Source organism: Trachinotus anak, unplaced genomic scaffold (genome assembly GCF_046630095.1).
Source record: "Trachinotus anak isolate AG129_WGS33_773 ecotype Australia unplaced genomic scaffold, CSIRO_AGI_Tana_v1 ptg000024l, whole genome shotgun sequence".
In the NCBI taxonomy this organism is placed as follows: Eukaryota; Metazoa; Chordata; class Actinopteri; order Carangiformes; family Carangidae; genus Trachinotus; species Trachinotus anak.
This window is the reverse complement of record NW_027273875.1, coordinates 14,532,212-14,548,368: the sequence shown is the minus strand read 5'-3', so window position 1 is coordinate 14,548,368 and position 16,157 is coordinate 14,532,212. Positions and strand designations below refer to the sequence as shown.

At 39.3% G+C, this 16,157-nt stretch overlaps 2 protein-coding genes across 5 annotated transcripts; both read left to right on the top strand.

Annotated features, from left to right (window-relative positions):
* Positions 1-307: 307 nt before the first annotated feature.
* On the top strand, positions 308-7,291 carry capns1a (calpain, small subunit 1 a). 3 transcript variants are annotated; one of them, XM_071460531.1, is made up of 11 exons: positions 308-611; positions 1,516-1,572; positions 1,656-1,692; positions 1,806-1,898; positions 2,649-2,706; positions 2,874-2,938; positions 3,560-3,628; positions 4,259-4,337; positions 4,883-4,999; positions 5,132-5,190; positions 5,319-7,291. In XM_071460531.1, exons 2-11 carry the CDS (start codon positions 1,526-1,528, stop codon positions 5,343-5,345), a joined length of 651 nt encoding a protein of 216 aa, XP_071316632.1. In that variant the 5' UTR covers positions 308-611; positions 1,516-1,525; the 3' UTR covers positions 5,346-7,291. The 3 variants fall into 3 exon arrangements, with proteins under 3 accessions (XP_071316632.1, XP_071316633.1, XP_071316634.1); XM_071460532.1 differs by having other exon boundaries at positions 529-686; XM_071460533.1 differs by having other exon boundaries at positions 539-874.
* A 937-nt stretch (positions 7,292-8,228) lies between these two features.
* On the top strand, positions 8,229-12,476 carry LOC139607559 (nuclear apoptosis-inducing factor 1). Of its 2 annotated transcripts, XM_071460529.1 has the most exons (5): positions 8,229-8,364; positions 9,067-9,264; positions 9,479-9,916; positions 10,232-10,285; positions 10,385-12,476. In XM_071460529.1, the coding sequence occupies exons 2-5, from the start codon at positions 9,138-9,140 to the stop codon at positions 10,822-10,824; spliced, it is 1,059 nt and encodes a 352-aa protein (XP_071316630.1). In that variant the 5' UTR covers positions 8,229-8,364; positions 9,067-9,137; the 3' UTR covers positions 10,825-12,476. The 2 variants fall into 2 exon arrangements, with proteins under 2 accessions (XP_071316630.1, XP_071316631.1); XM_071460530.1 differs by lacking the exon at positions 10,232-10,285 and having other exon boundaries at positions 10,385-11,412.
* Positions 12,477-16,157: the final 3,681 nt, after the last annotated feature.

Here is a 16,157-nt window from a genome sequence, read left to right as displayed (position 1 = left end):
AGCTGACTCGGTTCTCACTCTAGACCAGATGGTGGCAGGAACAGGCTTTAAATGAGTTCACACACCGCACAAAAATACATTAGTCAATATGGTGTTTACAGGAAGAAAGGGGAAATATAACATATAACCATGAAGAGGACCTTGACGAGACACATTGAAGGCAACTAATGTTAACATTTCCACAATAATACAATTTTTTAAACAATAATTAAATGTACAGTTGCGCAATTACATTATTTACGTACATAATATAACCTGCTGTGTCTAAGGGTTGAGCTTTATCACACTGCGCCTGTCCAAAACAGACATCTGCACATGTCATCATATTTACGATTTGAAAGCACCAGAAACCAGGCAGCGTCTCAACAGACTTGTTTAAGTGTATCTTCTAGTATCAAACCAGGACTGTGTTTGCTGACAGCAGCAGTATACACTTGTGCAAACCCCGGTGAAAAGTGTGACCTCCGTGCTGTCCCACTTCCTCCCTGCAGCGTCAGTCGGGTCTGGGCGTGTTGACGGACCTTCCTGACAGCTGAGTGTAGTTTAGTGCAGCTCACGCAAACTCAGCCAGACACCCAGCCTCCAGCTTCTCCGAGTGGTGTTGCCTTACGGTAAATACAACAGCCAACATTCACATTAGCGAAGTATCCTTTACCTTTAACACGGTAGAGGATTAGATAGTCACGGTAATTCCGAGTTTTGCTGAATTTGACAGATAACGTATCTGGCCGTTAACGTTAGCTGGATGTTAGCTTAACTAACGCTAAAGTTAGGTAGCTGCTTGAACCTTACGTGCTACCGACAGTGCTAGTTTAAGTACGTCCCGTTAAAAGGTTGCACGCTTTAGTGTTTTGACTGTATTATACAGCTGCAGGTAAGTGGGTCAGTAATGTGGCGAGCTAAGCTGACACAATGTTAACCTTTTAGCTTAATGTTAGTCCTGTGACGTTAGCTCCGCCGTGTGAAGTTAGAGGCGCTACTGAACTTAGCTTACCCAGTGTTAGCTGTAATGTTGAAATGGGACATTTTACTTACTACTATGCTTTTCCAAAAGTTTATAGTTGTCATTATAAACATGTCATGCTTTAATATAGCCAGTTACATGTAATCAATTTGTCGCAGTCTTTGTGCGGCATTGAATGTTTTCAATAACAGGAAACATTTTAAGAGGGGCTAGTGGGTGTGCCGCTAACATGACTGTAACCGAGGAAAACTCAAGACATGTCATCGCTTGATCTATCACAAGCCTAATCAGTGCTGCCAGCTATTGAGACTAAACCGGTTAACAGCATAAACATGACACGGCTGTTAAACCCAGCCCATGTTTGTAATGGTAGACATTCAGATAGATTGTCTGTATAAGGTATTTATATTTATTAGCATACCATCGACTCATGCTTTCCAGAAACTGGTTTTGGTTTTTGGGGATTTCAGGGAACCATGTTCAATCTTGGCTTGAGTGGTATTTGGTGTAAATGTTTTCCTGACTCCTGATGTTGCATTTTGCATTCACAGTTGACAGAAGATGTTTTTTGCCAAAAAATTTATCGGTGGCATCATCGATGTTGTAAGGTAAGAGTCTGCACAGAGCACCCACTCAAGCCAGAATAAATGTGGTTTTACTTGTCATTTCATCTTTGATCCTGTCTTTTTAGCAACATCGACCCAGCCCAGTTTGTACCTTCTGACCCTGTGAGTGACAGTCATTCCATCACCAGCTCTATCTGTCTGTCACTGTGTCACTGTACTGCTGATTTTACATGGTCACACAGTTTATAAATTTTGCTGGTGCCTCTGTCCCACAGCCTCCACCCCGCAGACCTCTCGCGTATGCAGAGCAGCATGAGAGTGATGAGGAGAAACAGTTCCGCAGAGTCTTCCAGCAACTTGCTGGAGATGTGAGTCTCATGTCTACCTGTACACTCTTCAGTCTTTGAATGTCTGGTGCTTTCTGCAGTAACCATACTATTTATTCCCTCTCATTGATTCAAGCAGATTTAACTGTAAAGTAGGGCTGCACAATAAATCGCTACATGACCAAGTGCAATATACAAATCGCAGGAGCTGCAATTTTTTGATAAAGGTAAAATGCGCCACAACATTGTTGTGTATTGTTAGCACCAAAAGTGTGGTGCCACAGAGATGCACCAACCTACAAATCATATTCTCCCGACATAAGGGAACATGCTTGTTTGGTACAAGCCCCAATAAAAAATCACATTATCATTTAAAAAATTTTTTTCAATGTAAGTGAAATGCAAGAAGAATCATTCCAAATCAAATTGTGACTTGTACTGCAAAATATATCTGCCGTATCTGCCAAAATAATCCCAACATGATTTTTTGCATATCATGCAGCCCTAGTCCATAGTTAGTGTTAAAGAATTTTCCTCTACCATCCATCATGTTGTGTGCCTGTACAGCTTTGTGTAGTGTAGTGCACTACATTCCCTACATCTTTATTAATATTGTAAATATCCCACATCTTTGTTGTAAATATTTAATTTTAATTTAATTGTAATTTTTAACTTTAAATTTTACCTTTAATTTTACTTATGTTATGTTACTATATATGTTACTGTTTTGTGGAAACATACTTAGCAATAAAACTGATTCTGATTCTAAACTGTGGAATATTTTTCATATAGGACATGGAAGTGAGCCCGGCTGAGCTGATGAACATCCTGAACAGAATCATTTCAAAGCGTAAGACATGTTTGCGTTTGTCATATTTAGAGTCTATGTCTGACACATCCTACTATTTTTCTGTGGTGTGATTCAGTCATTTGCAGTATTTATACATTTTTGTCTGGTGTGTGTACATATTCTGTGTCAGTACAAAATGGTGAATGACTGTCTCTTATATGTTTCAGATGGAGATCTGAAGACAGATGGTTTCAGCATCGAGTCTTGCAGGAGCATGGTGGCAGTCATGGATGTATCCTGTCTATCATTAGCAGGCTTTATGTGTTGTGTAGTATGTAGCTGACAGTGACAGCATGGTGAAAATACACAGGACTGAAATAATCTATAGACCGTTGGCTATAAAAAGAGACGTGTTGGCCCACCCAGCTCATTAAGGCTGAGCACATACATTGAAATATGGAGACGAATTACTGCCGTGATTTGGCCATTGAGACAGACTTTCACAAATGGTCCAAGTCTGTGTTCGTTTTGTCCTGTGGAACTGGATAGTCAGGTTTAATGACCTTGAAACTGGGCAGACATCAGCTTCCCTCAGGCACACTACCATAAAACAAGGGGCCCTGATTACAAAAGTTTGATCTTTTTATAATTTTTTTTTATTAGTAATCAAACTTGCATATTTAACTGGAAAACTGTGTGAATGTAGCTAAATAAGAACTATGTGATCTAGTGTTATGAAGAAGTCAGACAAAAAGTTGGCATTAGTTCCCTGCTCCTCTGAACCACATGAATGAGGACGGCACGTAAAAATACGCCTTGGGCAAATACAGCGTGCCCACAAGTAGTGTAACTATTTATCAAAGCTGCAGTTAGAGTAGAAGACTGTTGTCTGTTGTCCTTATTGCTGTTTCAGAGCGACAGCACTGGGAAACTTGGCTTTCATGAATTCAAACACCTCTGGAACAATGTAAAGAAATGGCAGGCAAGTAGTAGTTTATTTTTCCTGCACATCTGTGTCTTGTTACAGTTACATTCCTGTGGTCAGTGTTAATTGTCTACAGTAGTGACTGCAGAAGAAACTGTAGTGTAAAGTGTATACAGTATCAGTTGATTGTGTTTAGAAGGGACAGACTTCTAAACACAATCATCCTTATTTAGATGAACTGTTTTACAGAAACGCTAATCTGTAAACTGTGTACTGCAGGACACATACTATTAAATTGCTTACGCTGTGGAACACGTAATTTAATTTCCTGTCATATAAATCTCAGTAACAATTTACTGTCAAGATGTGACATGCCAAGTTAGTGCTTCTTGATTTAAGCTTACCAGTACACAAAAAACACCAATTCACTATTTTTTGCCATTGTAAATTAAATTGAATTAGATATGCAGTTGATTATCATTTTTCCATTGATATATATTTTTTTAAAGAATTTCTTTAATAGATTAATTTAGTTGCAGCAACCATATTGGCAGCTATTTCTGTTGCTGGAGAGCAAATGTTGGCTTTGATATTTTTCTCTTAGTCTTTCTAGGTTGTGAATCTGCTCTCCAGGAAAAGGCTTCAGATTCCAAAACTGTTTTAAATACTTGTGTTGCAATTATTTAGGGTGTGTACAAGTCCTATGACACAGATGGCTCTGGTGTCATTGGTGCAGATGAGCTTCCAAATGCTTTCAGAGCAGCAGGTGAGTTGAGTAATTAAAACAATGCAAGCAAATCAAACTTTATGCACACCACTAATAACAGCCACAGGTAAAACAATAGCCATAGATGCAGTAAGAACTTACAAATGGATTTGATTAACCATCAGCAATGTGGCAGTGCATGTTATAAACAAATAAAATATTAGATTACATCATTGATTCTCAAACCAGAAAACTTTATTATTACATCAAATGTAGAATTAGTGAGATTAGATTTGGTTTAGCACCTGCTGGGATAATTTTGTTTTCTCATCATGACCTGTGAGCACTCTTGAAACAAGAGTTTCTCTATTTGACAACTTGAAACACCTTGATAGACATGGGCAGCCAGTCATATGTTTTTGAACTGAAAAGAAAGCTTCAACTGTGAGCAGCCGTGTAAAGGGTTAATGATTTGAATATCATCCGGTTGTTTGAATATTTTTGTGTTACGGATCACAGCCTTAAACCCATGTACCTATAGCTTCTTTGTAATTATTATTTAATAGTAAAATGACAGTGGTTTCCTCTGTTCATCTCTTCGTCAGGCTTCCCTCTCAACGACCAGCTGTTCCAGATGATAATTCGCCGATACAGCGATGAAAGTGGGAACATGGATTTTGATAACTACATTGGTTGCCTTGTGAGGCTGGATGCCATGTGCCGTAAGTTTCAAAGAACACTCCTAAAATAAATTGATTTCTTTATTAGTTGGCCAACTTTATCAAGAATGATTAACTCAGAATTTAATCTCCCTAACTGAAGGTATAGTAGCATTAATATCTGCTCTGATTCAGGTGCCTTCAAAACCCTGGATAAGGATAACAATGGGACTATCAAAGTCAATGTTCAGGAGGTAAAGTCATCTTGGAGATTTTAAATATCAGTGGCTTTCCACTGGAATTCAGATTTTCTAAAAGCATTTATTCAGTTTGTAGGAAAAGTTTTCAAAACGTCATCTTCTCTGCTTTTGTGTCTTTTCAGTGGCTTCAGTTGACCATGTACTCTTGAGTCCAGACGATGTCTCTCATGCTTGTTTTACGGAACCACTTTGTTTGTCTACACAGTACAAAATATTCTATCAACCATCCCAACGTTATGTTTTACTCAGCAGATCCCTTACATGTGCAGATTTATTTGGAAATGCAATGCAGGTATTGTGGGGTTCTTCACTGTACCACAATACTTGACAGAATTTAAACTGTATTTAAAAATCAAGGAAAGTGCAAACAGGCAGTCACAATGGTACCCATAGGTGAGTATCAAAATATAAATGCCACTGAATTCTGTGGACAAGCAGGTAGCCGACATGATTCAGGTGCGTAACAATGATAGTATGATGAATTTGTTTTATTTGGTCAGTTTGCTTGGCATCTGTTTTTGATCTGCCTCCTCTCTCAAGTCAAAATGGCATGAGAAGAGGCGGGCCAACATCAAGATGTTAAACAGCAAGAAATTTGTGAAAACCTAATGTGAAGGCAGGAAGCTCCCATTCTTACGTGTCTGGTTCTGGTTTCACAAAGATGTGTTAAAGGGGTCTGTGACAGACAATCTTAGTTTATCTCATCATCTGGTTAAATGTTGACACTGGACAGTTTAACAAAAATAAATACTGACAATGTTTTGCCACCTTAACCCCAGGTTTAGTGAGGAATGTTCACTCCACCTGTCAGCTCAGTGTCACCTGCTGCCAAAAACAGGAAAACCTGCTTCGCTCAGCACTGTGAAAAAATTCTTCCACAAGGCACAGATTGAGTGGCCACCACCTTTTTAGATCCTTCTCAGAACTGTGTGGGTGTGAAGAATGCATCATTAATATCTCCAGGTTTCTGCTGGTGTTTACACCTGTTGGGGCAGGTCAGTGTATACACTGAGCAATCACATCAGTACATTGTCTTTGTAGACTTTGCAAATTCTCAGAAAAAGCTCCACCCAGCCTCAACCTGAGGACTAACCAGTTTCCATACTAACATAAATCCCCTACAAGGATGTGCAGGTCTTTTAAGAGTGTTACACCCACAGGTGTTTCGGTTATCATGGCTGAGTAGAGCTCTCCACAGGCTGAAGTTGGGTGAAGTTCCTCTGAGAATTGCAGGAGGTGACCAAATTCCATGTACTCTTAAGTGTCATGAGGGTGCTAGTTGTCCCACCCCAACAGTTGCAACAAAGCAAACAGGAGTGTTGGGGGAGTGGCTGTCAGCTCATCAGTGCACAGCCATGCAGCCCTGAGAAGAGGTTAAATTCAGTGTCTTTGTGAAACTAGGCCCAAAGCCACCGTGCGTGTTCACCGGAACACGCAAAGACAGCCAATTAATCAGAAAGTTAGGAATATGTTTGAATTGTGGATCACTTGCACCACAGCCTATCACAAGCAGATCATGGTTTAATGATTTGTACACTCCATTACTCTGCATTGGAATTGTACTGTTATTGTATATGCACAGCAGTCGGGAATCCCCATGCTTTTTACAGCCACTAGAAGATCTACATAATAAATAAATCTTAAATCCCAAACTTTCTTTAACGTGACCTAATATTAAAGGTAGTTAATGTATATACAGTATATCAGCTTTATATCTTCTCTGTAATAGTAATGTACATTAACACCCAAAGAGACAATGTTGTATTTGGGCAGGCTGATATTTTGCTCTTGAATATTGATGCTGGTAAAACACCTTTGCTATAGCCTTCTGTATGTCTCAAGCTCACTGATCACTTTATCACTTATCACTGTGTACTTATTCAAAGTTCCTGCACCAGATAATTGCCAACACAATGTCTGAATTGATCATATGTAACAGATGTGTTTGCCACTAATGCATGCAGCCAATAGAAAAGATGCATTATTAAGTGTTTTTAACAATGCTGTTGTAGCCACTGTCATTAAACTGTCACTGAAAATGTTTGGTAAAATAAATACCTGTGCCATATTTGGAATAAAAGGGTATCTGGAATAATTGGTGACTGCTGACAACTTGTGGTGCGCTCCTTTGAGTCATTAGCATGGATGTATCCATAGTCGTCAGTCAGGAATAAATAGATTTTTGCTTAGACTGAATGGGGATGAGTCACTGGACCATTCAAATTGGCAAAAAAGTTATTTGAAAAGGAACAATGAGTATGGTGAACTTAAAATAGGAACCAACTTACAATTTTTATTATACGTGTTTCCATAACTTAGATGGAGAATAGTGGGTATTTGTTTCAATTTAAGAGATAGTTTTTAAAATAAATTGAAATATGAAAGTAATAAAGATTTACCTATCTGATCTCTATTCTTGTGTAAATAATACTTGGCTATTCACAGTTCTTAAATTAAAAGATTAGATTAACAGATTCTTCATCGATTGATTGAACAAAATGTATTTGGTGTCATCTTCTAATGAAACCTGAGCTCTTCTTCTGCACTAGAAAAACTTGATTACAACGAAAAACGTCAAACTGAGACAATAGTGCCCCCCACTGACAGGAAACATGACCCACTGACATAAAATCAGTATCTCTTTATATTTTGCATGACTTGTATACCACCGGGAAACTGACTGTTACTGCAGTAAAGTAATAAGTAGTAGTAGTAGTGTAGTAGGAAAAGCCTCTCAAGTGAGGGAGGCCTTGGCTCGGAGTGGACACAGAGGGCTGGTGAGCCAGACCCCTTTATTTCCTCTGTGTTGCTAGCAAAGATCAAGCTAGCAAACGACACCAGAAGTTTGACCTACTCCTTTAAAATAAAACCACATGTTGTCACTAAAGAAAAATGTAAGAAATAAAGAGGCAGTTTAATTCGCGAAATAACCAGATTATCGTAGCTATTTATATGATTTACACATGCAACCAGTCCAAAAACAATAAGTAGTTACAGCTGTTAAACTGCTGTCACGGTCATCAGGTGATTTAGCTCCCCGCTGACGGTCACCGGATATCTTTTGTGTAGCGTTAGCTTCACACTGGCTAGCTTGACAGAAGCTACCTTGGCGATAAGGAAGTTTATCTTCACGTTTTTGGACTAAATCCCAGCTTCTCTGACTTAGGGGTGAGTTCACCATCTCATTAACTGGTTTTGCCTTTAACCTACACCTCGTCAAGTGAGGTTACGTTAACCCAGTGCTTCATTAGCCATTTCAGACTGTAACGTAGCGTTAGCTAACCTCCTGCTGCAAAGACAGCTAAGCTACTGTGTGCTGTTGTGTAACATTAGACTAAACATGGCCAACTAAGTTTATGTTACATTGCATGGGGGAAATTAAATAACTATTACCCGTTAACAACAATTAGGGTAATTTAAGTAAAAGTTTAATTTGTCTGTAACCACGAATGGTCTGCTGTTATAGCTAGCTCATGAGGCTATCATATGTGTATAGTGAGTATAGCATCGTCTATTGTTCATTCACTCAAACAGTGCTAACCCTAACAGCGTTATCACACTTAAACCTGGCCTATATCTCTGCTGAACTGCATGAGAACAGTTACACCCGTGCAGATAAAATGTTGATAATATTTATTTCTTTATTTAGCTGATCACCTAACTAGACTTGTACGCAGGGGAATTGCTCAGCTGTTGAGCCTGTGTATCACTGCATCAATACTACTCACACCAGCTTTCATCATGGCAACAGTTTGTGAATAGACTGTAATCTCAGTCTCAAAGATCAATAGCAACGTTTAGCGTGTGAGTGACGCTGATTTACCATTTAGACTTAGTTATTAATCAGATCCTTGACTCTCTTACAAACAGCTGGAGAAGTTGAAACAGAGCAGAGAAGAGACTACAACGCAGCTGGACCTTAGTGACACTGTGTGTGGAGGATGTCGTCATCAGTATACTACAACCAAGACAGTGTTACTCGCTTTAAGAAAAGAAAAGCTCGTTTCTCTTTCAGTGAAGTTCACATACTGTTGGATGAAGTGAGGAAGCATCGTATGGTTGTTGTAGGTATGTGTCTTCAACTCAGTATCCCATTCAGTATGATTTCATTCACCTAAATGAAGACGTGATGCTCTTAGGTTTTGTGTCTGGGTTCCCAGAAAGTGAATCAATGAGTGTGATGCATGTGGTTAATCAAATACATAAAATAAACACAGCTAAGCAATGAGACAATGATATTTGGAAGCAAGTGCTTATATGGTCTTTTTGATTCCCTCCAAAGGCAAATTTAATCGTGGCGTGCCAACAGACATGAAGAAGCGCACATGGGCAGAGATTACCGCACGTGTCAATGAGATTGGGGAGTGCCAACGTGAAGTCATCGAGGTCATCAAGAAATGGTCTGATCTTAAGTGTGACACCAAGCGGAAAGTGGCTGCCATGCGGTCAGGGACAGTGCCAAATAGGGGCCTCAACTCACGTCTTTCCCGAGACCTTAATCAGACAGAGAAAATAGTGCTTCAGATCCTGGAGATGGACGAGGAAGACCAGAGCATAGGTGACTTTGGTCCTCTGGGAGATGATGATGATGTGCCAGAGGAGGAAGAAGAAATGGAAGAGGAGGATATGATGGGAATGCAGAGCTCTCCGAACGGCGGGTTGGACATGACATCAATGCCCCCGCCACCCTCTTACACCATGAGTGGACTTGCACAGTCAGGTAGCAAAGAGGATCAATTTCTATCTAACTGTAGTGTTTTTTTCTCATTGGTGCTTAAAGGAATAGTTGGACATTTTGTCAATATTTACTCCACCTGATTTCAGTCTAAACATTATTGTTGTTGATATGTCTACATAACACACAAAGTTAGAACTACTACATGTTGCCTTCCTCTGAGAGTAGACATTTTGCTTCAAAGACATAAATGAGTGGTGTGATGTTTCAGAATAGCTGCTCATTTTCACAGCCTAATTAAGAGCTTATTGAGGAGAAGAGTATTCAATTTGTTTTACCTGCATGCCTTAAACGTTGCAGGGGACTCATCACAACCTGCCTTTGATGTTCAGTATGAAGTACCTGCAGCAGAGGGTCAGTTGTCAAGTTTTGGATAGACTAAGAAAGACTTTGAATTTTTGTAACTGTTTTGGTAATAAGAAAACACTGATGAGCCTTTTTCTTTAACTGCAGACACTGAAACTGCTTTTGGAGACTCAGACGAAGACCAAAGGGAAGACGTGCTTCCTTCCACTCAAGCAGCAAAACCGACAGAGGATCATCAAGGAAACAACGGCATCCAAAAACAAGGACCACCTCAGACGTCCTCCGGACCTTCGTCGTCAACATCAACGACTTTACCTGGTCAGCCCCCACAGAACACGAGGGAGAGCATGCTACATAATGCATCACTGAGCCTTCAAGAGCAGCATGCCACCAACATCCTGCTTGAGACGGTTTCACGCTCCCTGGAGCTGCTGTCTGAGTCCGTGCAGCAGCTGGCAGAGACTCAACAGGAGTTTGTGCGGGAGTCGCTGCAGCTCCAGCGGGAGACGGTGCAGGTTCTCAGAGACTTCACAGGTGGAGCCATCGCACTCATGCATGACAAACTGAATGGACGGCCAGCATTATAGCAACAAAGCGTGAGAGTTCTTAAGTTGTATCACTGACTTCATACACAGCCTTCAGGTGCAGGAACTTTTAGTTCCTTTGGACTCCACCGCTGGTTACTGTACTTTTTCATAGTACTCAACAGATTTTCTGTGGCTATATTTTAAAACTGTATTCATATTGATGGAATTGCTGTCTGCGTGGTTACATGAAAGTGGATTGAGAAGATTACCAATGTTAGCCATAAAGGAAGTACATGTGGAGGGTGTGTTTTTGCTACTGAAAGTGAGACTCCTACCACTTGCGTTGTAAAATATTTTTTATTGAGCATACACCACTTTGAAAGCCTTTACATTCTTTTAATGTTGACATGCAAAGAATGAGTCTTTAATTTTGAAAAGTCAGTCAAATCCATTTGTGTGTCCTTGTATAAGTTGTAGCTTTCTCTTGCATCAGTGTCTAGAGGTTATCACACGTACTGTAATGGTAAATGGATTTCTGCACCTGACCATTATATGGTCCATATGTCTGGAAGCTGGTGTGTTAAATAATTTGAAAATACCTGTACCTGAATAATTTGTGATTGTCTCATTTAGTTTGTTTTTTTTTTTACATTGCAAACAACACTTGAATATGAAAGTTTCAATAAGTTCTTTTAAAATATGGAATAAACCCCTAATGTATTTAAACAGAACAAAAGTCATCTTCCTAGCTATGAGTCTGAAAAGTGCTATGGTGGACATAATTCAGATATCACTGGGGAGGCCACGGTGAATTTCCCCAGTGGCTAATGAACTCGGGACTGCTGTTGCTAATTGCACCAGATATTTTACAAGAAAAGACGTGTCGGCTCAGTATGTGTAGAATAGAAGTGTTTGCTGCCACCTTCATGAGACGCAGTTTGCAGATTGCCTCATTAATGTTATCAGGTTCTCTTTTGGTTTTGGCTTCTGAAATACTGACAAATAGGTGTTTTTGTTTTCACTTTGGCGCCAAATCCTCCATCATTGTCTTGTCGGCTCTCGTCATATGATAAGACTCTGCTACTCTGTGAGGTGACTCTGCTCTGTTGGTACTTGGAGCAGACACTTTTTTATAATAATAATGACTAAGTATTGGTAAGTGGTATTTTGCTAATTAGAGATTTTTAAATTTTTAATGCTGATATGTGAAAATGAACCAAATGGTTTTTATGTCCATAAAAAATGACAAAAAGACAATGGATCCTGTGGGAAAATTATGTAATTGGTGTTTGCCTGAATACAGTTTAACACCAATAACCGTGGCAAACTCTGATATCCATTTATTAGAAAGTATACATCGACCTGGATTCAGGAGCTACACTTTAGCATCTGGAGCTCTGTTGTTTTATAAATCTATCTCTGTCTCTTTAGATTGGCCCTGGTATTGGTATTGATTAAAAAATAATCCAATTTCACAGAAGTTAGGATAGCACATTGCAAATAATCAAATCATCTTAAATTGAAAATATGAACTGTTTCACAGACTGATTGTCCTAATAACGAGAGAAACCTTAAAATTAATAAGTAAATACCATCAAAAGACCAAAACCAAACTAGTAGACCAAAATGTTGTCTGTGTTCTGTGTCGTCTGTGTCGTAGAGTCCTGTCCATTGTTGTCTGAAAACTATTAAAGACACATTAATGAGCTGTTGCACTGGGTGACATGTTCCTTCACAATAATGAACATGAGAAATGTAGCTTTAGTTTGAATTAACCTCCTTTACCATGCCCTGCTGCTGTAAATATTCACTAGAGCACCAAACATGTTTTAATCTACTACTGAAAACAGTCCCCAGCAAGCAGTTTCCTCCAGTTTGAACGACAGTGCCCAGCTGATTTACTGACTAAACCTTTAAAACAAGATAAAATTATAAATTTGGACCCATTTTTAAAGATTTACATCTTAAGTAGGAATTAATGGGCGTGGGGCTGAGAGCCACAGATTAGAAAGTTAAGAGGCAAAATATTGGTTTTGGTCTTTTAATGGGATGTGTTGACAGTAGGAAAAATATGGAGTAATGCCAGATTTGTCCTTGAAACAAGTAGTTTAGGAGGTGTGGATATGGAATATTGTTGTATTTTTGATTATCTGTAACTGTAACACCTCTTGACACTGTGGTTAGCTCAGTCACAGGCCCATCAGGTACTGTATACCGGTGATGATCAGCCTGTGCTGCAGGTTCATAGAGTTAGCAGAAGGGGGCTCTGCTGCACAGTCAGTCAGAGGTCAGACTGTGCTGACTGGGGGCTGATAAACAGGCTGGGGCAGTGTGTTTGAAGACATCTCTACAATGTATTGTGCAGTAATATAATATACAATCAAAACCATTTGTCACAGGTGGTGTGGTAAGTTATTTTTATAAGTATAAGTATAAGAGTATAAGTGGCATGAATCATGTAATTACCATGCTTGAACTTCATATCAGATCATGACTACTGAAGACATACGTGACCAAACAGCATGACTGAACCATGATACATGTTTTTATGTAATATTTGTTCTTACCACTCCACACATTGAAAGCACTTTTATCACTGTGCATTTATTTGAAGCTGCTCCAGAAACTGCTGATGGTTGAAGCCACAAATGAGAAAAGAGAAGTGAGGACCATTATTTGGTTTTTAACTTGCAAGACTCTCTGCAACACCCTCCCCCAAATATCTCAAAGTGCACTCCAGTACTAATGTGGTACAACTCATTCAACCAATAGTAAATAAAAAAGACCAAGCATAAAGAATTTAAGGTGGTGTAATCAACTTTAAACTTCAAAATATTTCTGAAATGATGATTTTAAAATAGTGTTTTAATCGTGTCAGATTCAGTTCTGGTAAACGTGATGTTTCACGTTTACCATAACTGTGCAGCACTGGATGTAAGGATTTTAGGATGGAGGTTGCTGATCTGTAGAGCTCTATTCTTAATGAAGTACTGATGCTAACACACACACACACACACCCAGAGAGAGGGAGAGTTAACTCAAACTGCATTGTTCCCCCGCAGCCCCCTCTGCCTCAGTTGGTTAAACAGCTGCTGAGGCTGGCCTGACATGCCGCAGCAGGGAGGGGTGGGGGCCTGGATGCAGCAGGAGTTCAGCAGTCTGCTGCTGGGGCTTCCTTCGTGGCTGAAAGGCAGGGGGCAGCATTAGTGTCTGGCTGGGGGGCTGGGGCTCTGAATAGGCAGCTGTATTCACATTGTGTGGCAGTCTTTCACCTTCAATTCTTTTCGGAGCCCTTAAACCTGAGACTTAAGCCTTTCTCAAAGGGTATTATGCACTTTGAATGCCTATAAAACACTTTTCTACTCCATGCTAACTATTCTCCATCTCTTAAGAATAAAATACAACTTTGTCTATTTTACTTAGAAAGTGAATATTTACACTAAAACTGTTCCTTGGTGAATTCAATTAATAAATGCCTTTATAGGCTGCATTACTCTGCACTACTCCACATGATGCATTATGTTCATGTGGTTGAATCCAGTGCTACATCAGCAGAACAAGTGTTCAGGATCACAAATACACTAACATACTCATTACGTCGATTATAAATATAAAATAAAATAGAAATAATAAATGTAGTTGACTAGATAGTTGCAGATAACAGAGCCACATGACTGAATGAAGTATTTCCTAAAGGTCTATACAACCATTTTATTTTCCTAAATTTTTCTTCATTTTTCTCCAAATCTCAACCTATAGAAATTCTCCATGTGTTACTTTAGTTGGTCGACATCTGGCTAAAAGAGGCACGTACTTCAAGAGGCACAATAAAAAGAGAAAAAAATCTATCCATCGATCTGTCCCTCTGCAAGTCTATATGTATGTTTCCTCCCCTTTCTATTGCCCCAGTTGACCCCTGTGCCCTTTCCTTTTCTTCAGTTTTAACCCCCACCTGTTCTCATTCCCTCGTTCCTCCCAGCTCCCTCTTTCATCTCCCATCTGCCACTGAAACTGCTGCAGGACAGGCTCAGGAAAGGTATAGGACTGAAGGAAGGCAGCTCTGTCTCTCAGCTTGGATGAGATTAAATTATTATCATGGCTGCTTTTGTGCCTCAACAAAAGAGTAATTATTTGTCTGCTGCTAAGCCAAACAGTTCAGTTTTATTTACCTCATCGTATCTGTTGTGCTGAGGAGGATTTGTGACATGGTCAGTGACTCAGAGTCAGATTTATTTTACCTCCATATGTTAAGGCAATAATCAGATTTTGTCACAGAAAACCACAAAACACAGTTTGCCAGAGCAGCTTTTTTTTTTTTTTTTAATGTTGACTGGATCTGTGGAGATACACAAAGAAATCACCTAGCTGATGTGTTACAGTTCATTGATACAGTCAGTGTATCTGTAACACAGGTGCTCTTTTTTATTGTTATAGGTGAAAACACTTCACCACTTCACCAAAGAATCACATTCCTTTGTTTTCTCTGTTTTCTTACGGAAGATGAAACCCATTCAAGACCATCTGGACAAACTCAGACATGGGGCCTTTAAGGTTGAACAAAAAATGTCTCATTGTTCCTGAAAAGTTGAAAATTGTTTAAATGAAGCATTAGCCATGTTTCTACTGACATGTATGATGCTCTGTTGGGTTATATACTCAGGTTGGTTTAATAAAAAAAATCATGTCAATGCTCAGGTGGTTCAAGTGATGGAGGTCACAGATCAGATTTATACTGTTATTATTACCTCCATCTACACTAGCAAGTGAAAAAGTCCTGCACACTGTCCGAGTGGTTCTGGTGCTAGACCTTCATCAGGCAAATGGTTTTCAACAATGAGGAGTCATCTTAAATAAGAGCAACCAATCACCTTGTCTGAAGATAACAGTAGCAGACATCAGTTCACTATATAACAGTCTATGATCTAATATGAAAAGGGTGGAGGATTAGAAACTCCACATATTGACAAATGTTTCACATTGAAATAAAAGATATGAGTGCTTCAGGAGCATCGACTAAATACTTCATAAATGTTCATACAAAGATCCATTCCCAAATGTTACAGGTTACATAGGCCTACACAGATTAGCCTGCAGGGATTATGCTGCTCCTCCATCTACACTCAAATTTGAGCCTAATTCAAATGATCATAGTTCACTATTCATGCATAGACACAGACAACTTGCCTAAAAAAATTGGAACATGTTACTTATTAATTTTATTTACATATTGACAGTATTGTGTTGCAGATTAAATACTGTTTGGACTGGTGTTTTTATTTCATCATATAATATAATTCAAATGTTTGTATAGCAGCGGTGGAATGTAACTAAAAGTAGTTACTCAAGAACTGTATGTAGGTACAGTTTTGGTGTACTAATACTTTACCTTTATA